General features: G+C 33.9%; 1 protein-coding gene across 5 annotated transcripts in view; it reads left to right on the top strand.

Moving 5' to 3' along the window:
• LOC124642905 (hemicentin-1) overlaps window positions 1–22,179 on the top strand; it is a 470,700-nt gene that overhangs the window by 445,573 nt on the left and 2,948 nt on the right. For 2 of the 5 annotated variants that reach the window (XM_047181654.1, XM_047181656.1), the window contains exons 8-25: window positions 3,472–3,489; window positions 6,413–6,563; window positions 7,235–7,346; window positions 7,875–8,056; window positions 8,494–8,676; window positions 9,179–9,319; window positions 9,759–9,867; window positions 10,190–10,347; window positions 10,687–10,745; window positions 11,087–11,254; window positions 11,542–11,671; window positions 12,117–12,201; window positions 12,503–12,708; window positions 12,995–13,077; window positions 13,413–13,590; window positions 13,966–13,983; window positions 14,666–14,800; window positions 19,129–19,238. In XM_047181654.1, coding sequence (XP_047037610.1) covers window positions 3,472–3,489; window positions 6,413–6,563; window positions 7,235–7,346; window positions 7,875–8,056; window positions 8,494–8,676; window positions 9,179–9,319; window positions 9,759–9,867; window positions 10,190–10,347; window positions 10,687–10,745; window positions 11,087–11,254; window positions 11,542–11,671; window positions 12,117–12,201; window positions 12,503–12,708; window positions 12,995–13,077; window positions 13,413–13,590; window positions 13,966–13,983; window positions 14,666–14,800; window positions 19,129–19,238 — 2,226 coding nt within the window. Of the gene's footprint in view, window positions 1–3,471; window positions 3,490–6,412; window positions 6,564–7,234; window positions 7,347–7,874; window positions 8,057–8,493; window positions 8,677–9,178; window positions 9,320–9,758; window positions 9,868–10,189; window positions 10,348–10,686; window positions 10,746–11,086; window positions 11,255–11,541; window positions 11,672–12,116; window positions 12,202–12,502; window positions 12,709–12,994; window positions 13,078–13,412; window positions 13,591–13,965; window positions 13,984–14,665; window positions 14,801–15,556; window positions 15,591–16,044; window positions 16,161–17,361; window positions 18,045–18,613; window positions 18,722–19,128; window positions 19,239–19,527; window positions 20,674–20,763; window positions 21,753–22,179 lie in introns of those variants that run through there. The other 3 variants (XM_047181658.1, XM_047181657.1, XM_047181655.1) reach the window with 3 other exon arrangements.

Genomic DNA, 22,179 nt, shown 5'->3' with positions numbered 1-22,179 from the left:
ATTTTCCCACTTTCAGACTAATAGGACTATAAGAAACTATCTTCAACCCGCGGTTTCGCTTGCATCCTAGTAACTACTTTAGGCATACGAATTACTACGTGTTAAGATTGTAATTTCAGAGTTTTCAAGTAAAACAGTTGTTAATATTTCCCAAGGTTGCTAAACCTGAAATTCGTGCGTGAAATAATAATAATTGTAATTAAGGTTCTGTTAGACATGCTCTGTGTAAACTCGGCTGAAAACAATCGCGACGCCATGTAAAAAGTCTTTAATGCTCAGTCTAACTACGGTAATCCGATTATAACGTAGTGATGGGACATGGGCTACAGTTTTATCGATGTTTTTTTTTTCTATTATTTTAACTTTAATGTTTAAAAAACACAAACATTCTAATTGAGGACCTTTTCCTTTTTGGGAAATCTGTTAAAAATATTTTTAACCTAACCCACGAAACAAGAGTACCTAATAGTTCCTTATTTGTACCTACATTAATTTTAAGTTAAACAGATTCCTACAAATAACGCAACCTATGTTACTAACCTAGCTTAAGCCAGCGATAAGCAAAAATACAACCTATATCTAGTCACGAAAATAGGTAAACATGATATAAATAGTAAGCACCTATTCAACCTTTTTTGTCGAAAATATTCGGTACAAAATCCGTACTTCATAGTTTTTACAGTGTCTTATCATTTTGCTTGCCTGTCACACGCCGACATGAAATATTTATCGGTGCCGTTGAAAAATCGTGTTTACGTTTACTGAGTAACAAGTAAGCTAAAATACAGGCGAAAATTTCTGATATAAAGTAATTTTCTACGTCATAATTTATTATTATGAATTCATGTCGTGTTTTGAGGTTAGAATTTAGTTAGCATTGTGCGATTTAGTTATAAAAAAGTGGGATGAATGTTTCTAGGTCAAAAATTTTGGCGTTTTCGTACTTTCGTATTTTTAAAGGGATATATACCCACTTACGACTCATATCTAATACTTAGGTACGTGATTATCTGGTGAATGGAATGAATAAAGAGATTTAAGGAAAAAAAACTATTAATCGTCATTGACTCGGAAAGAAAATTCAGATTGTAAAACCTTCATTAAGGTGATAAATTAAAACGGCAATTAAAATTTAAATCATTTCATCGATAAAAACATCGACAGAACCGAAAGCTGCATCACATCACTAAACAGCAAAAACCCTCAAAGTGAATATTCCAACCAATTAAACGCTTAAGCGAAAAAAATTCGTCAAAAAACGACGAAATGCAAAGCATAATCAACATTTATAATTCTTCGTTCAGAAACTCGTTGAAAATCACACAAAATGTTACCACAATGAGAGAAAAAAGTTATTTAAAGCTTCAGATTAATATTTAAATTATCTTGAATGTAAAATTTTCTATATTAAGTGGAGTTAGAGAAAAAACGAAGAGTTAACTTAAATAATTTGGGTTGAGAATCAAAAGATTTTTTGTTACGTTTTAGCGATGGCTTTTTGGTACTTAAGCAGTACTGTATAATACTTTACTACTGTGTTCAATTTGCTAAAACGAAAAAATGAACGTTCATGTAGCTTAGAGCTGCAATTCCTGAAAGAAACGCTGATAGAAAAATCGACTCTGTTAACTACTTAATAGAATATTTTTAAGATAACTTTTAAGTACGTTAACTAGAACAAAAAGCTATTTACAAAAGTAATAATTTTAATGCACCCAATTTTTATCACTTAGTATAAAACAAAGTCGCTTTTTCCGTCCCTATATCCTTAAATCTTCAAAACTACGCAACCGATTTTCATGCTGTTTTTTTAAATAGATAGAATAATTAAAGACGAAGTTTTATATGTATTGCAATATACATTAAATAGTGGGGAAATACTTCTATCCCGTGCAAAGCCGGGGCTTGTCGCTAGTAAATGATAAATTCTAAAAGAACCTGATCTAACGTAGATATGTATATTAAAGTTCAGCTTCAGAAAACTTCTAATACTTTTGTCTAACATATCAGAAATTGGTACATTTTGGAATAGATATACTTTTTATACATATGTAATGTAGATAGTAGCAATCCACTATACATGTAAGATATTTTAGTTGACTTTTACGAGTCCCTACGGAGCAGATAGGGTGACAATATCTTAGAGATATATCTCGGGACATGTATATGTAAAGTAGTATCTGAAACTAAGTTTGAGTAGAAACATTATGTAATTTTAAACTGTTATGCAAATGGATTAAATGGTTTTTATTGGGTAACCAATACCGCAACAATATAATGTGTGTGTGTGTATGTTGATTGGTTAATGGTGTTAACCACAGACAATTAAGTAATTTTATGTAGTCCACACTTTCACTTTTGAAACATACTTTATAGGAACACAGTTAATAATACAAACCTGTGGTTAAAAAATACAAATAAGTATACAAACTTCATTTTGTTTATTTGTACTAATAAAAACGAGACGATAATTCTTACAAAACGCCATATTTATTTCAGACACATTTTTTCACAAAAAAAAATAAACAGCAAACCACATAAGTTCTACAAAAACACAAAAATAAAACGCAACCTTTGACATTCCAACGGCAAAAATTGAAGTCCCCACTTTCTTAAATGCAAGGAATACGAAAAAAAGATGGCGGAAAAAAAATATCGAACATGGCCGCTTCCCGCCTTTTTCGCGTACGCCATTTATCGTTCACCGAGGTGTGTTCGCTTCATGTGCCATTACGTTACTTTTGCCAAACGGTGCATCTGACGTTTTGTCTTTATCATTGAGTTTGTGAATTTTAATGAAAGAAAATTTCGTTTTTTTTTGGTATGTTTATGGAAGCTGTTTTCCGCGGTTTTCTTGTACTATTTATAAAGAAAATATTTTTGTATCTAGTATCTCATATTGTTTGCTTTGTTTAACTTATTGAATAATTTAATTAGGTACATTGAACACGTTCTAAAAAGAAACCATTTTCATTAAATTCTTTGATCAACTATTAATTCTATCACATCAAATTAATTAAATAGATATTTTTGATTTAATATACAAGAGACTAATACTTTTTCACATTTCACTAGATTTGATTAGAATTCTTTAAGTTCTTTTGTGTGTAATTTGTATTACAGTATGAAAGAATTCTAATATTCAAAGAAATATTAAAACCAATAGATCTGGAAAATAGTACAATTTTTTACACAGAACTTTCTAAAGGGTAACTATGTAGTATATTTTTTATGAAAAAAACTTTTGCAGAAAAGGTTTGTAGTAAAAAATTATTATTGTATCTGGAACAAAACCTAATTTTAATATGAATCAATGGATTTGACCGATGTCCGAAAATTCAATAATTAGCGGTTTTTTTTAAGTAATGACATTATTTACATGCATGTTTGAGAAAAACTTTCTATTTATTACATTAAGGTTCATTTTAACTAATCAAGTTTTGTTTCTTTGTTTCATGTACGGCCAAACAGCAAAAGGATGTCGAAACGGTAAGTAAAACACGACATTATCAAAAAAAATCTAGACATAAATTATAGCCTTACTTAATACCTGGAATCTAACCTTATTTTAAAGGTATATATGAAAAGAATAGGTAGTCATTAAATAACTTTTGAATCTGATAAATTATGAATAGAAAATCAATGGTCCATTGAACAGTCAATAGGATTAAACCAACATCCTGCGACACGGTAACTTCAACTCGGATCAGATTAGATTTTAAAATAGATTTTCTCTTATTTAACTTTTCTAGTTAAATCTCTTTATTTCACTTGGTATTTTCAGTCTATTTATACGATGTTATATAGCAGTTAGATTATGTTTTACTTGCTAAAATACGTTCTTAGTAGTTTCAAAGTAAATAAGAACTACTCCACGCAACCGGATAAAATTATTCATAAGCTATATTCGATTAATAAGCTATCTAACAATATTTTTTGGCAAACAGTGGTTACTGATATAAGTGTGTCCAAACAAACAAACAATCTCTCTAGTTTATAATTTTAACTGATGTTAACTACTTAAGACACTTTCAAAAATATTACTCTAACAAAAACACATAAAAATCCTATTATCAATTACTCCGACCCTATTTTCCAACTCAGTCCAGCAGTTCCCGAGATCACCTCCTCCAAACCAACAAACTCTTCACCTTAACAACATTACTATAGATATTAACACAAGGCACACACTCAGGTTACCCCGCTACAGCCCTAACACTGTTATTTTCTATGCATATTTAATTAATAAGCATTTACATTGCAAATGCTAAACAGGATAACTCCAAGAGTTAGTTTTCATGGAAGAGACGTTTGGGGATTTTCTGAATTAATGCTTGAGCGTAGTTTGAAATGGAACCGGTCGAATGTATTAATCCTTGTTATCTCAATTAACATTAGAAATGCGAAAGTAACTCTGTCTGTCTTTCGCGCTTTCACACCAAAGTTACAGAATCAATTTAATTGAAATTTCGTACCCAGCTTGGTCTAGAAGCCTAAGAAAGCACATAGGCTAATGTTTATACGGGTGCAGGAAAAAGTTGTTTTGGGACGTGGGTTGAACCACGGGAATAGTTTGTTTCATCGTCGGGATTGGTAATATAAATATGGTGGTCTTTGATTTAGTGGCAATATATTCTGCCTTATTTTATCAATATGCAAAGATAAAATGCTTATTTTTGGTAACTCCATATTTACCAAACTAAAATTATTTCATGTGGAGTGAAGACACCACGAAAAGCCTGTCAAAGTTTTATATCCCATTTTTTTAACAACCTCAGTTTCAATTTGAATTATCAACAACGATTTAAGAAAATCATCCCTCTATTTAAATAACACTTATTCTTCGACTTAGCATTATGACAGTTCTATTCCATCCAGTATTAAATGTCGAGTTGACAGCTGACACCATTTTTTCTTCAACCTCTGCTTAAGCCACTTCAAGTGACTTTATATCCGAACTAAACTTTACAAAGACGTTCTGACAGTTTCAGACTGTCGTAGGGGCGACGTGAATTTTAATTTTTTTATTGTAATTTCTAATTATAATATTGCTCCTTTGTGGTGAACTAGCTGTTTCTTGCGGTTTCACACACGTTTCTTGGAAACTACTTACCTCACCCGGAAAAATGTCTATATCATGCGAGGATTTTGTAGCTTCCCAACAGAGAAAGAATTTTTCAAATCGGGTTAATAGTTTCGGAACCTTTTAGGGACAAACAGACATTATTACAAATTACTTATTCCCTGCGGTTCTACCTGTGTCCCGTGGAAACTATTTCCGTCATCTGGATAAAATATAGCTTTTAAGTCACCCCAGGATAGTATGACTGCCCATCAGTGAAAAAAAAATCATATCTGTTAAGTAGTTTCGTAGCCTTCAGAGTACAAACATACAACAATATTTACCCCTTTTATAAAATTAGTAGGATAATAAGTAAAATGTATATGCAGTAAATATGCATATGCATAGCCCAAGATCATAAGCTTATGTTTAGCTATAATAATGTTTTAAGACTTTCAGTCTGCAGTATACTATGAATAATAAACGTAGCAAGTTTAATATTCATACACAAGGATTTATTATTCCGTCTCGATAGTTCTAACAAACAACCAGGTTAGGTATTAAGTCGGTTACAATTAGTTATAGGTGATTAAACAAGCCCTTTACATATTACAACATATTATATAATTAGTACTAACTATACTACGTTTAGGGTGAGTGGCATCGTTTAAATATAACGATAACCAAACCATAACCAGCCGTATACTTGCCGCGCATTGGTCAAACCGGCGATTTGACAACTGGAAATGGTTCGGTTATCGTTATATATATCGTTAACGGCCAGTTTTTTCATCAAAAGTTAAAGTTAAAGTAATGTCTAAAGTTAAAGTAACGGTCAAATTTGTTTTTTCAAGGCTAAAGTGACAGCAAAATTCATAGAAAAATTGAATTTAACCGTTACTTTAACTTTAGACATTACTTTGACTTTTACTTTGGCTTTAACTTTTGATGAAGAAACTGGCTGTAAATGAGGCAACTCATAATAATTAGCGTAACTTGGTTAGAATAACAGATATGAGCTAACAGAGTTTTTACACTGGCGATTTTATACTGGTGCGTTGCAAAGCCGAATATATTCGCACGTCATAATTCACACATGTAGTTGTCACCCGGAAAAACCAAGCGGAAAATCCGGCAGTGTGAAAACACTGTGAACCTAAAATTACATACCTTATAACTTTTAAAATATTTTGTCATATTTTGTATAATGGCTACTTATAAATATGACCAATCCTTCGAGTACCTACCATGTATCTAAGACATTGGTAAAACTGTCATTCTCATCAAGTAGAACTTTCCAAAGTTAAATCCAATCACGTGAAAGCTAACCAAATACTTCCCAAATTTCAGGAGGACACCACATTCGAGACTAAATCCAACTTTACGTTTGAGGCGACGAGGTTCGAGAACGGACAGAAATTCCACTGTGAAGCTTCAAATGAAGTGACTGTGGAGACCAAAGACCAACCTATGCACGCTAAGATGGAACTGGAGATTTGGTGTAAGCACTAACTTAGAGCATATAAATAACTGGCAATAAGGTGAGGGGAAATGTTTGTGTGTAAAAGGAAGGGTTTGGTAAGAACTCGCCCATGTCCAGGTCTGGCTTGCGGGTGAGATGTGCCTTTGGTCAGATGTTGAGCAAGTACTCGTCTGTTTATTTTCATGACTGGATCAGTTAGTTTCAAGAAAAACTGCAACTTCAAGAAAAGAGAGTCAATTGGCCAACTGAGAGATATTACAGTTATGCACACGCATGACAAAATTTTCAAACACAAGCATAAACTTAACGCTAAGTTTGCCTTTGGCACAGCAATATCCTGTCCGGTTGGTTTAATGCTCTAAGAAGTATGAAGACGATTGCGTTGATAACATAGCTTCGATATTGCTCAAATTCAGTGGCAATCGGACTAAATGGTGGTTTAGGAACTATCAAAATAATTGACTGTTTAGTGGTAGTTGATGAAACTGTACTCGTACGCTTTTCCGTGGTGAATTAAAATGGAGGATACACTTGTACGTAGAACGAATTTAAATAAATTATCGAGCCTTTTTGTACATGCTTTAATGCAGATCGTAAAAGTTTTGGGATCTTATAAGGTCTTATAAGAGTAAATGGATTACAATAATACAATTATAAGTGTTTCCTAATTTTCAACTTGCATGTTTCAGATCCTCCTATCGTGCGAGTAGAACCGAAGAATATAACAGTGGTGGAAGGGGCGAAACTACTTCTCAAATGTGAATACGAGAGCAATCCTTCTTCTTTGAATAGTGTTATTTGGTAAGTTATCATTATTGTCAATATTCTCGTCCGTCTAGCCATTTCAATACATCCGATCATCAGACACTAACCTATGTTTAATTCACATTGTTACTATAAAAAACATGTATCAATTGTATGAATTTTGTGATGAAATAATAATAATAATTTGATTGACTTTTTAACGAGTATCAAAGTTTCTTACACGGTCAATACTCCAGTTCTACTATTCGCATTACTTAGATTTTCAACTGTTTCTGTATTTTTTCTGCTAACTGTATCATGCTGTGCCTCTGAAAAATTATTTACTCCATCATCGTCCATGATGGTGATGATGTTGAGATCGGCTTGCTTATTTACTTCCTTACACCAAACAAAAAATATATCATGAGACTTATCAACCCACTTGCGGTTTCATATCCCAAATCATTCTATTCATCCTCAACACTTTCAGGAACATATTTTTGAACACACATTACTATTTTCACGTTCTTTTTTGTCTCTTTGTGTTCGTCTTCTGTTATGTCATTTTTCTCTCTTTGTCTTCAGGTACCGCAACGGAGAAAGAGTACCGGTCCACAACACGAGCCACTACGAAGGTGGTACCACTGACCAGCACTCGCTGATCATCTTGAATGCCAATGGAGATGATATGGGCAACTATACCTGTCTGCTTGGCAATGCTGTGGGGAATGGCACCAGTGAAGACAGTATTGATGTTAATGTTCTTTGTAAGTATCTTTTTGAGTTTGTTTCTAACAACTAAAGTGGTGTTATCAGCTAAAGTAGTGATTTTGTGCTTTTTAATTGAGTGAATTATATTCTTTGAGGATGACACTTAACTATCTTGCCGCATAAGTTTTAACATAAAAATACCAGATAATAGCTACTGATCTGATCTTTAGGGAACTTCTAGAGAACTATTTTCTGCAACTGGATAAAAAAGGCCTTGCTAAGGCTTTCTATGGTTCAGCAGTTGTAGCAGAAAATTGTCTAAAATAGACAGAGAACAGACTCTACTTTTGTATCCTACCTTTACCAAAATAATGCATTTATTTAACCATGAAATAAACGCACTCTTCAATATTTGATTCCTTAAAGATCTTACAACATAGCCAACATCTATTCTTATTATTCTTCTATTCACAAAAACCATAACACATTTCAGTCAAACCCCAAGTCCGGCTGACGATGAGCTCCCCAAGCCCAATCTTAGAGACAGACCACAAGAACGTGACCCTGACCTGCGAGGTGGTGTCGGGAAACCCTCCCATTCTGGATGAAGTCATCTGGTTCCTGGATGGAGAGGTCCTGAAACATCTGCCGGAATGCAACGATACTGAAGGCGAAGGTATGTAGATGATTTGATTTGTTGTACTAGTTAATAATATAAGTTTATTGATCCACGATTGCATAAAAAAATCACTTCGTAATGTAATGAAGTAGATTAATACAAAGGTACGCTGTAACTACTTTACAAGAGGCATTTTTATCAGTTCTGTGGTCCCCAAACTAGGCGGTTTCTGTATCTTGGGATCCTATGTGTGTAGATATACAATGAGATTATGAGATTACCATTTATTTACTTACTTTTACATTTTCTGTGTTTGGAAAAATAAAGATGATGAAAGATGAAAAAAACAATAACATTTCAAAACCCAGGCTATGGCGACCAGTGATAGTTTCAATGATTTAATGCCAAGCATGAGATAAATAACTACTTCAAGTTCTGAATAAGATACACAGGTCCCTAATTTTTTATTCCTCCACTCTCATGGCACCATAAAAAGTTACACACCAAAAAAACTGAGAAATCAAGAATGCGTTATAATTCAAACCTTCGACTTTTCCAGAAAACCTCTGCAACGAAGTGGACCCATCGATGCTGCTGCTACAAGATACCACTAAGAGTTTCCACGGCAACTACTCCTGCAAGGGTAAGAACTACGCTGGATGGGGCAACGTCAGCGCAAAGACTGAGCTGGTTGTCAACTGTGAGTACTTCTAGATTTTGTATATCTTTGCACTTTTTTGCAGCAGTGTCGAAGTAGCAACCATCTCTTAGAAAATAAAATATGTAGAAGCATTTACTTAATGAGATATTTAGAAGAATACCTCTGGAAAGTACTGAGCTAGCACAGATTTATGAACATTGGTTATCCTTGATGATTTTATCAGTTATTAGCCTGAAGTCAGAATTGGCTAATACCAATTACTAGCTGTAGCCTACATGGGTCTTAAAATATTGCTAGCAAAATGTAATGTGGACTTAGGGGAGATGCAACTGAAATTCATTTTCTAACGTACATTGATGATTTAGTTTGGGGTGTAATGAAGATAAATCTAAATTATTTTCATTTATTATGTTGTTTTTCGTCATTATTCCTTATCTAAGATTTCGTTAAATGACTGTTTACTACTATAATGTTCCAGATCCACCTGGTCCAGCCAAGCTGACGTACTCTCCGTGGCGCGTAGTGAAGGGCAAGAGTTTGGTGCTCAGCTGCAGCATTAAGGAGAGAGGACGACCTGAGGCACATCGGTGAGAGATTACAAGATCATTATTAACTAGCTTCCACCAGCATTCGGGACGATTTCTCGGACCCGGATTAATCCCCCTTATACAAATATATCAATGATACTGACGTCATTTTTCAAATCTATATGTAAATATGGTAAGATGTATGTGCCATATTTCAGCCGTCTCATCAAAATCTGTGCAGTAGTTTGTGCATGAACAAGTAACAAACACTCAAACAGTTATAAAATTTCGTTTTTATTATATAACTGTCACATCATGAGTATATGATGATGAGGACAACATCTATATGCAATTATTTTTCATACTAATCTTCTTCCCTCAGTTTCCGTTGGACGCGCGGCGGTCGTCCCGTCAGCGACATCGTCTCTCAGAACTGGACGATCGACCCGGTGACGCTGGACCACCGCACCAACTTCTCGTGCTGGGGGATCAACGCGGGAGGCGGAGGGGAACCGGCCTATACTTCCATTGATGTGCTCGGTGAGTTTGTAGGGAAAAGAAGAAGTAATTATTTGGAGCAAAAGTTTGAATTTTAAGAAGTTTTGATAGTATTGAGTATTTGATACTATTAGACTAGGTCTTTTAAGGAAGTTCTTTGGGGGATTAAGATTGAACTTCGGGAAGATATTTTAAGTATATACTAAAAGTACCTTTTCAAGTCAAAGTCTAGCTAGCGTCTTTTGGATACAGCTCTCTGACAAAGAAGAAACCACACCTACAATCTGTTGAACGGACTTGATTTGGAAAGATGTTCCAAGACAGTCCATTTACGCAATATTTTTCTAATTACGTAACAATGAACTTTTTTTTCATTTCCAGCTCCACCAAGCTTCAAATACGCAATGAACCATTACAGCGGTGCTTTGTACAAGTCACAGGTAAGTTTCTTAATCTTTACTTTGTACGTATTATTTCACCTCTTCTAATCCATCGTGAGTCGTGACCAGACCACACCACAACTTGACTACCAAAATAAAACTAATTTTGATATTAAATATTAAAACGTTGGGTTTTTTACATATAGTCATATAGTGTGTTATTATCATCATCGTCTTCATCTTCAGCCTTTTATCGTCCCACCGGTAGGCAGAGGCTTCCTCTCATACAGAGAAAGATTAAGCTCAGCTTATCCCAAGAAAATTTTGAAATTGAAATCTGCTAGAAACTCACTACTTAGTAATAGTTATGTAAGTACTACCAAAAACTATTTTTTCCCCAGAACATCTCCCTATCCTGCACAGTAGAGTGTGCCCCGCTGTGCAGCGTGCAGTGGCTCAAGGACGGCCAGGTCATCGACCCCGACAAAACTGATCGCTACTACGTTATAGAGAGGAAGATCGAGCCTCAAGTCAATAGGAACGACTTTGAAGCTACTGAGTCTACGTTGGTAAGTGGAATATTGAAACACACCATGAATAAAAAATCTAGGTTGTAACTGTTTAGATCATGAAGGAAGGAAATTGCGGAGATGCCATAAGGAAGCTATGGTCTTAATTGATTGCTTATTTATTTTGAAAAAAAATTACTAATATCGTGCCTCGGCCCGAAACATCCACAGTTTTGTGAGCTACTTTCTCAGGCGATTTTGCGTTATGACATCTCATGTTGTTCTCCGTGCTATCCACAGTTATTCGTTATGTATTTAACTAAGAATGAACCCCTGTTTCTCCTCAGCACTGGAACATGTCGGCCTGGCCGTCTCACGCGCTGGACCGCGCGGCCGACACGGCGAGCTACACGTGCCGCTCCTCGCGCAACCTCGCCGGGCCCGCCGTCAACAGCACCACCAAGTTCGCTGTCGAGTGTTAGTACTAACGTGTTTATTTATAGGGCAACCCTTATTTTTACAACAAGAAACGCTTCAGGAGTACTTACAGGGTTGATTGCAGGCGTGCCTTTACACAATCATAAAGCAAAAAATTCTTCAGCAGTAGTTCTAAGCAAAGCTGATTGCAGGCAGAGAGCCAGACGTAGTTCTTTATGATACAGTGCTCCTGATAAGGCAAACTTCGTAAAGCTTCGTACTGCCGATCGATCATTCCATATAAAAGTTTTAAACCAAAATAAGCTGAATCGTCCAGCCTTTCTTATACATTAGTGAGACAAAAAAACAGCAATTAAACAATTAATTAATTCAGATTTTAGATATCCAGAGAAAGGGTACAGAAAATATTTTTGTGTGTTTACAATTAAGAAACAATGAACTAGAGATTAATACTCTTACTAATAAACTTAACTTCTGTTTTCAGATGAACCTGAAAACATTACGGTGACGCCCAAAGTAGTGCAAGTGACTGAAAATGAAATACCAGCCAAAGTTGTGTGTTCTGCTAGGTATGTGCTTTCAAAACATACTGATTTAACTATGTATGTATATAACGATCTGAACCTATCTCCCTTCCTCAACGCAATTAGCAATTCGATACCCGCTTTGAAAGCCTGGTTGTCAGACTTTCTGGCTTCTGATTGACGTAACTAATGTCAATGACAGCCTTATGAAACACGGAGCATATCTTCATGACAAGATCCACGGACCAACTACTCCACCGTTGCTCTATCTTACAATCTTTAGGTACCTATCGACGACCTCCTCAACTACTCCTCTATCTTAACACACATGATATTTTTCTTACAGAGGTTTCCCAATGCCCTCCTACTCCTGGCGTCGCGAGCACCCCAGCAAGGCATTGAGCAAGGAGCATGGCAACCAGTCACTCACACTCTCGTCATCCAACACATTACTGCTGGGCCCAGCTCAACGTCGCGACGCTGGGAACTACGTCTGTGAAGCGTATAACAGACACGGATCTGTTAATACTACTGTTTTCTTGGATGTTTTGTGTAAGTAAAAAATGTCGTTTTGGGTTAAGCTTTTGATTAGGTCAAGCAATGTGTGTTTGCAAAAAAGCACAAGTTTGTTTTGGTGATAGATAATTATAGTTTTAAGTGTTGGATTATTGAGTTATAATTGTGCCAATAAATAGTACATATTTTTATTGCTTATAGTAAAAGAAGTTTGTTTTTTTACTATAAGAAGTGAAGACAGTTGAGGAGTACCACAAGGGAATATGCTAGGGCCATTACAATATTTGGAATTATTTTATATTTTTTGTGTATTTCGTTTCAGTTATTCCTGAATGCGGTATCAAACAGAGTGAAATGGATGGATACCAAGTACTTGTTTGCACAGCACATGCTAACCCTGCGGCGGTAAGTACCAAATATTGCATTATCATAACATCTTAGTTCTTTGAGTATATGGCATTCGAGCAGGTTAATGCGAAAATATATACAGGAGCTTTGTATGCCTCTTGCTCTTTGTAATGCTTACCACTAAACTAATCTACTGCTGCACATTAATTACCAATATACAATTATATAAAATAATTCACCAATTAAATAAAAATTGATGAACTGACATACCTGTTTGTTCTAGTTATATTGAACCACACTATTCTTATTGATCATCCGATTATATTGAATCTCACTATCCTAAATAATCAGTCTGACAGTTTTAGATCTCTAAAATACATATTTATTCCCAGGTCTCATTCTCCTGGAAGTTGAAGAACGACAACGACAGTTTAACCGACGAGAAGATCTGGCAGCAAGGCATACACAGCTACCTGCGTCTGAGCTCCAGCGTCGAGGTCTACAGAACTTACCTCTGCTACGCGAACAATAGTGTCGGCATGTCCAGGGCCTGTGAGAGGGATGTTATGGGTGAGTACACAGATTTGATGGGGTTTTATGAGATTTTAAGGAGATTAAAACAAAATCTTGGGCTGTAATAATCCTTAGAAATATCAGTATGGTATCATTACTGGATATTTAAAGGCACTCTTAAGTCTTTGACCACTCTGTGTCAGTTGAGACGTTCATAGTAGGAAAAAAGTAAAGAACATAATGTAGTACATAGTTTGTGGGATTTAATTTGTATAAAGTTAATCTTTAAAACAGTTGCCATTATATCCTGAAATATTTCTTCAAAAATTGGCTATTTGAAATCATTTCCTTAAGGTATAAAAACTTATGTTGCTGCTCAAATTATAGTGGTGTTTACAAAATCTGTAGTAAATGAAATTTTCTGGTTTGCAGCCAACTTGGAAAGTTTTGGTAAGTCTAATGGGAAATTGGCTATCGGCAATATCGCAGCATTTACTTTTATTTTAATGGTTGTAACCATGAATTCAATATTTATTTATTTAATATTATTCTCAAGAAGAAAGACGGTTTAATGAATTATGTTTTTAACAACACGGCATATTATGCTTGATGCTGATTGGCGCTTTCGTGCACATTGGTTTTCATCGTCATTTAATTACAACTGTACTGTCAAAATTCAAATTACAAAATCTTCGTTTCGGCCCAAACTACCATTTCTTTTATTATTTTATTAACATCAGAAAGAACAATATTATAAACGGCTTCATGATTTGATACAAATGTAACACAAAGATCTTTGTAATCACCGTTCCCTCTTTGATATTATTAAAATATTTTCTCTTCTCTTTTTTTGTAGTCTTCTCTTCTCTCTGTTTCACTGTCCCTTTGTTTGAAAACCGTTTAATTTCGTAGTTATACCAAATCTTTAGCTATAGACCAATTACAGGAAAGAATCCAAGTTATTTTTACGTCCCGTAATCTTTCTCTTTTAGTCACACATCGTTAGATATTCATGTTCCTATAGAAGAGATATTTTCCTTAAAAAAATAACATCATACCATTGAAATCGGATGGTGATTACAAAGTCTCCGACCATCTATTTTAACATTTAACTCTTATATTTAATCCCCAGGTACAAAAGTCTGGTGGCGTGACCAACAGAAGCTCATCCTCATTGGAGGGATAGCCCTAGCTATCCTTGTCATCACCGTGATTCTTTGCATCATCATCATCTGCATCTGCCGGCGAATGAGGGCCAAATCTAAGTGTAAGTACTTCAATATACCATTGTTAGGCTTTCTGACAACCTGTATCAATATTTGAATTTGTAATTTTTGGAAAGCTGTATATAGGAGTCGTTTTGACAATATTTTGCACGTAGACTGAGTAGTTTAAGCTGTTAAGAGAAAAATTTCACTGTTGAATAAAAAATTATCCTAAAGACACAAGTAACTAGAAAATTTTAGATTCCATAAGGATTCCATAAACAAAAGTGTTCATCGTTTTTTATTGTTTTACTTCAATCATTAAGCTAAGAAAAATTTTAATATTGATAAAAATATGACTGTGAATTGAAAAATAATTTTACTATGCTAAATTATTTTTTTAATGAAATTGAAAGGTGCTCAAATCTTTAAACGTTTAGTATGTCATAAAGACTGATAGTGAATTTTTTGCTTGATTCTTTTAGTGTTGTATTTTTATATCCTCTGTAATATAAAAATCTAAATGTTGATTAACTAATACATGTTTTTTGAATATCATCTTTTCTCATTCAAGCATTGTAACAGAAAGATCAATGTTGTTTTTCGCTATAGTTTCTATAATATCATGATATTTTTCAAATTCATTTGTAATTTAAAAACTACCATTAACATAAGTCATTTTTACATGTAACTGAAGTTTTTTTGCGTTTTTCGTTGTTTTTCTTTTGTGTTGCAAAAACTAACTTATTTTTTTCTTCATCCTATCTTTCCCGGATGCTGCTACTAAACACGACATCGACTAACATACAAACATATAGACAATAATCCCGTCGAATTAGAGGAGCGCGAGAAGTAAGTTTTTTCTTTTCAAGTTTTTTATTTTTTTGTTAATTTTATTCTTCTAGAATGTCTAGTACTAGTCATTTTTATAAACCTCTATAGATCTAGGTATTGTTAGAAAGTTTTCTTAAAATTTCATTTTTCACTTCTTCGTCTATTTTTTATTTTGAAATTATTTTTTAATTCATCAGAAACTTTCTAACAATAAAAACCCTTATTTTTTAGAATGATAAAGCATAGTTCCCCAATTTAATTTTATTCTTTAAATTCTAAACCAAATAGTACCTATAGTTAGATGCCAAAAAATGTTATCCTTTTAGCTTACACATTATTTTTTTTTTCGAACATATTTGATTTATGTATATTTAGATTCCTTTATATTTTATATATTTATCTTTTATAAATTACGAAAAAGAAAAAACATTTACTATTATTTTTTTATAAAAAAATTACAAAAATTTTGCAGCCACGCCATTGGTCCGAGCAGATTCATGGCATACATTGTCAATGCCTCCCTCAAGGTCACCAGTAGTTGTGCCCATGACGAGACCCTATCATTAGAAGGTCAACGACGTTCCCAAGGTCAAAGTTTGAGTTTGAGTGAAGCGCTATAATATAATTATGCTTGGACCAACGGCTGATAGTTTTGGTTTCAGAGTCTTTTGGCGCTAAAATGTGCTGGTTACTTTAATAATAAAAATATTATGGTTTGACAGTAGTAGTAATTAATTCAAGGATTGATAAATTAATATAAAAAAAAGTTTATAGTTTCGATACTTCAGATTTTATTTTTCCAATTTTGTTATTGTCAATTTGAATTGTCGCGTTGTTATATGCCCGACTTTTTTTGGTGCAGTTGACAAATGCTGTCAGTCAGTACAAACAACGCTATGTTCCCTTGCTACTGTCAACTGCACAAAACATTCGGTGCCCCTGGCCCTGTAAACCGCCGGTGTGTGGTCTTTGAAAACTAGCTGTCAAATCATAAAGTCAGCAGAGTTTTAGCAGCAAAGTTGAGCTTGATAATAGTAAAAAAAATTAGAAGCATGTTTTTATTTTATTACTCTTTACAAAATAACACTTGATTTCAAAACTATATGTATTATCGTATTATCGTGTACTATTTAATTATTAATAATAATAATTAATGTGTAGGTTCCTAACCGCTCTTACCCCGGATGTTCTCAGATTGACCACAATTAATACTTCAGGTACATTTTCAAAAAAAAATGCTAACAAAAATATTTTTTAAAAATTTCTAAAATATTTTCTTTAGTTGGAGGATGCTTTCTTATTATTTAATGCAGCTGTTTGGCTAGTTGAATTTTTGGCGTAAAGTGTGACCACAGTAGAAAAATTTGATGTAGTTTAATTTTTTCAAAATTTTTTGTACAAGTATTTGTTGAGTGATGCATGATCTGAGACTTGGAAAGCATTCTTCTTGGTAATTAATTTGTTTGTATATATTATATTTATTTTCTATTGTTATATTTATGTAGGTAGTTTACGTATATAGTATAAACCTTATCTATTTATTTTATTTACTTCGTTGGTAAATTTTTTTAAAGTATTGTTCAGATTATTTGTTTCGTTTTATGCAGAAATCTTTCCTTTTGTTAAGACTAGGTTTAGTTTAAAACCTCGAGTAGGTCAAGTTTTGTCAATATCGTTTTCTATATTTACATACAAAACATAAACATTTTTAGTTTTATCAATATCTATAACACTTCCACCGCTTATATTCAATCATTATTTTTATTTCTTTTTTTATTTTCAAATTCAGTCCTGACGGTAGCTGTATTAACGAGGTGTCGATAGCTCAGTCTATAATATCACAAGCATTGCCTGCTTTATCGCCTCGTCTAAACCTGTCGTTTAGCCCAAAGACATCAGACAGAACAAGATTGGTTGACTCCCAAAGCTACCCGCACAACTTAGAAATGAACAAAATAGAAGACAAACCAACTGAACAAAATACTACCCAATCAGAAACGAATCAAGAGACAGAACTACAGACGCCCAAAACTGAACCTAAAGCTGACAGCAATAAAGGTCAAACTGTAGTGACACCCAGCAAATGGCCTTTGAAACCAGGTGTCTTAGTACACGTCAATTCGAATCATACGCTTAGTCCTAAAAATCAAGCGAGATTGCAAACTAATGCTGAAGAATCTAATTTGGGACTGTTAGAAAGAAATAAGCCTGAAGAAAAGTCTCCGCCTAAAGTTGAATATTCTAAAAAGGATGGAAAGCCAAGACAAAATGTTGTGACGGGTATATTTAAGAATCTACGAAGGAAAAGTGATGATTCCGATGACGATAGTGGAAAATATAAGAAGATTAACAAAAGTAATAAAAGGGCAATGTCTTTAGTCAATATGAATAAACCGGGATATGTCGTACATAAGAATAGATTACGATCTCTGTTTCAAAGTGAAAAACCTAATATTATCGTGACTGAAGGAGGTAGATGTCTAAAACATGAATTTCTTTATCGATAATGAGTGAAACAATATTTAAATCAGCCAAAATTTTTATAACATTCTTCAATTTTGTTTCTTCAAAAGCTTTATCTTTAATTTTGTTTTACTTTGCATTATTGTATCACACATTATCACCGAACACTACACTAATATCACTGAAACATTCCAATTCTTCTTCATTGTTTATCTTTGCTTTTAACTTACATTGCTTGAGAATGAACTGTACCCACCACAGGCTATATTAATTGGAAATTTTCACACTGTTTTTGGCTATTCAAATGAGCCCATTGGTTGATTGCACATTGGTTTTTGGTGACAGTCAAATCTATTAATAGAATAGACTTTACTATGACTTTTATTTCTGCCTTCAAACTGTATTCTGAAATGCCACTATCATTGACCACTATTATCTATGTACAAAATGGGCTCATCAGAATAAGTCTGCAACTACATTTAATTCTCCACGAATCGCTTTTGCTTCACGCATGTTAAGCTTAAACGCTAAAAGCACGTTATTTTTTGCAATGTTTTTCAATGTGAGCATGTTTTTAGTTGTGTCGTTCAAAAGGCCTGATAGGATAGTCACAACTAGTGCCAAAGTTAAGCCTTTTAGTGATGAAGAGCCGAGAAATACGAGAAAGAGGAAGAAACCAGGTGACAGTGAGTAGAGCATGCTTTTTTTGGCTTTTGTTTGATGTGTGTTTTAGTTTTGTAGAAGATAAATAGTGCCATAAAGAGAACTTAATTTTGACAAGTGTAAATAGTTATACCAGATAAAATTTTCCATTAGATGATATGTAATCAGGAGTTATACCATGACTGGTTTTAACTATCTATAAGCGCTGGCTAGGCGTTACATTTCTCTATTGCAAGGCGAATTATTACTCTCTAAGCAGTGGTATGATCCTTGATTATTTCATCAGCCGAATAATGACACCAAGAGTACAAAAGAACTACAAATTCATCAATTTCAAGTCCAAGGTTCTCAAAATTATACTTTCATACTTTCCTAAATATTCTCAAAATCATACTTTCCAAAATTCTCACTGTGCTATTATTCCCAACAGGCCCACCTACGAATGGCGTAGATAATGCGGCAAATGGCAACCTTGGAGCGGACAACCCGGGTCTCTATGAGAACCTACCGTTCCACGGACTACAACAACCCCCCAATAAGGTACTTTTGGTCATCATTTTGAAGATCATTTGCTAGAATCATCTACAATTCGTTTGGTATTACAGTAAAGATAGTTAAAGTTAGTTTTGCCCTAAATGACACTTTCAAAAGATCATCGAGCTAAAATTGTTGTCACTTAGATAATGTTTTACTGAAATACTCAAACTGAAAAACCATTTTAATAAAACTACCAACACTTACTATTAATATTCATGTTGTTTTGTTTGTTTTGCTTAACTTATAATTTGCATTTATTTTTGTTTCATGTTTAATAATTTTGCATGTAAAGCCTGTACAAGCGATCCAACCTAGAGTTGTCGAAACAAACCCTAAAACGTCCAAAGGAATTGAAGCTTTACAAAAACAATTGACTACTAACCCATCGTTCACACCAAGATTGGTTTGCCCACCATTTGTACAAAATGCTATAGGATACCCCATGGCTTCTAATTCACAATACTCTTATGGGATTCCAGTATTATCTCCAATACAACAAATGTATCCTTTACATCAGACAGTTTTACTAAATCCTTATTTGCCTCCAATGCAACCTTCATACTTAAAACAATTCCCAACAATAGACGAAGAAATCCCTGAAGGTGACAAAAGAAAATTCTCATCCCTAAACACGAGGATTCAGAGAAAGCCACCACAGTTCCAATCAATGAGAGTTGTTAGAAAACGTAATATCGAAAGATTTTATCCAAACACAGAATACGGAGAGAATTTCAATGAAATCAATAATAATAAGAATGAAAACCCTTCACCTGTTGCCGAAGATTCGATATATGTAAACTGTCCGTCTTTACTTAAAGTAAAATCTAACATTAGTGGAGTAGAACAATTTGAAAACCTAACAGATTCCATTCAAGTGTGTGATGAAACAGAACTGAATAAATCAACCACTTCTCTAAACAGACCAGTTCCTGCACCGCGAACAAAAATATCACCTTTTTCTTCACCTGCAAAAACTGATCACGTTTACGTAAATCTTTCTATGCCTTTGATTAATACAAAATTTTCAAAATCCATTGATACTATTGATGCTCCTGTGCGACCAACAAAATCTGCCGAAGATATCTCTAAAACCAAGTTCGAATTGTGTAAGACTGATGAACAAACTGAACAAGAAGAAAGTGATGAAGATAAGGGTAATGATGAAAACCCTGATATCTCTAAACCAAATATTATAGGAGCTACTCCTAAAAGAAATCTCTCAATTACACTACCATCTACTTCTTTAGTTAAATCTGTGGTGAAGCAATTGAACGATGAGGGTATAAACAAAGTTGGGTTGCCAAAGAAGCAAGTGATACCTCCGAATAAGATGTTACAAATACCAAAATTGACGGAGAAACCGGTGCCAAAGCGATCAGTAGTCAAACGTAGTCATTCAGTACAAAGTACAATAACAGTGGATAGTGATAACGGTCAGGTATAAAAAGCTTATTTACCATTTTCTTTTTTATGTTCCTTCTGGCTAATTTGTGTGTGCTAATCACTAACAAACTAATTTCATTTTCAGAATACTAACATACTCCAACAACAGTACATGCAAAAACGTAACCACTTCACAAACTTAAGCAACAAAGGGAAGAATAAGAAAAACTTTCAAATACCGCTCCAAAAACATCATAGCTTTTGTTACTTCCAACCTATTAGAGTAGACAAGCGCATCCCAGTAGACCAGGAGAGATCTTACAACAATACTATAGGACCTCTTATTTATCAGCCTTCGGAAGCACAATACTACACAAAAACATTAAACAGGACGAGAGAAAAGAACAGCCAAAAGTTAAACCGCTTAAAAAAGTCTGAAAGCTTAAGAGAGAAGCTGTCCTGTGTCGGCGTTTACGATAACTATCAGAAACCCGATTACCCTGAACCAGAATACAATGAGTCTGAAAGAAAGTCATACTTGCAATTGCTTAAAGGCAACTACATATCAAACTCAACGAGAAACTTAGGTCCCGAGAATTTCAGCTCGAATTACTCGGGCACGAAAGATGACAAGCCTAAACAAAAAAAGTTAGTGTACGCTGATTTAGCTTTAGGTAATCATAATATGAAGTTTAAAAACACCGTCAATTCAAATAGACATTTGTATGATACGTATACAGTAGGTTCAGATAGTACTAACAAAGATACTAACAGTAGCTATAAGAATATGTCTAGTAATCAGAGAAAAAGTGGTCACTCGCAGCCTAGAAGTGACTATGCTACTCTCAAATTCAATGAGATCGATGTCTGAAAGGTGAGTTTCAACGTTTTTATTAAAGCTTTTAGTTTTAAGAATGATTCTGTGGACAAGATTAATAATGGCTTTAAAACTTCTGACAGACATATTAAGAAATATATATATTTTTTTAATATATAGATTAGTAACAACAATTTTATTGTCACATTAATCTGTCCACGGAATCAACAAATGCATAATTAAAATCAATACCAAAATTATAATCAAGACAAATCTCTATTATCTAGAAATTATCAAAAATCTTAATCATTTAATAAAATATTATATTCGACACTTATATATTAAACATAAAGATTAAAGTAACATTTAATTTACAACCTGAGTTGATACGTTAATTATTATTTATGAGTATTATCAAAGATAAAATAATATTAAGATAACTCTTTCAATAAAATGTTGTGATGGTAATATGTGCGTAAGTGGATTACAATTGGCTTTCACAGCATGAAATTTCCGACACCACGAAAAAGCCTAAAATAATAATAAAATCGCCTATAACTCATACATTTACAATATTCATTTGCTGCCCACCTAAGCTGCTTATTTTAAACTTTAATGCTAGGGAATACAGTCCATTTTCATTTGTAGTTTTCTGCGCCTTAATTTGCTCATATGATTTGAAGGAGGTTCATAAAACAAAATGCCCATTTTCTTTGTAAATGTATGAGATCCCAATAAGCATGT

The sequence above is a fragment of the Helicoverpa zea genome, chromosome 26 (genome assembly GCF_022581195.2).
Source record: "Helicoverpa zea isolate HzStark_Cry1AcR chromosome 26, ilHelZeax1.1, whole genome shotgun sequence".
NCBI classification, from domain to species: domain Eukaryota; kingdom Metazoa; phylum Arthropoda; class Insecta; order Lepidoptera; family Noctuidae; genus Helicoverpa; species Helicoverpa zea.
Note: the sequence above shows the minus strand (reverse complement) of the source record. Positions and strands in the feature narration are given on the sequence as shown.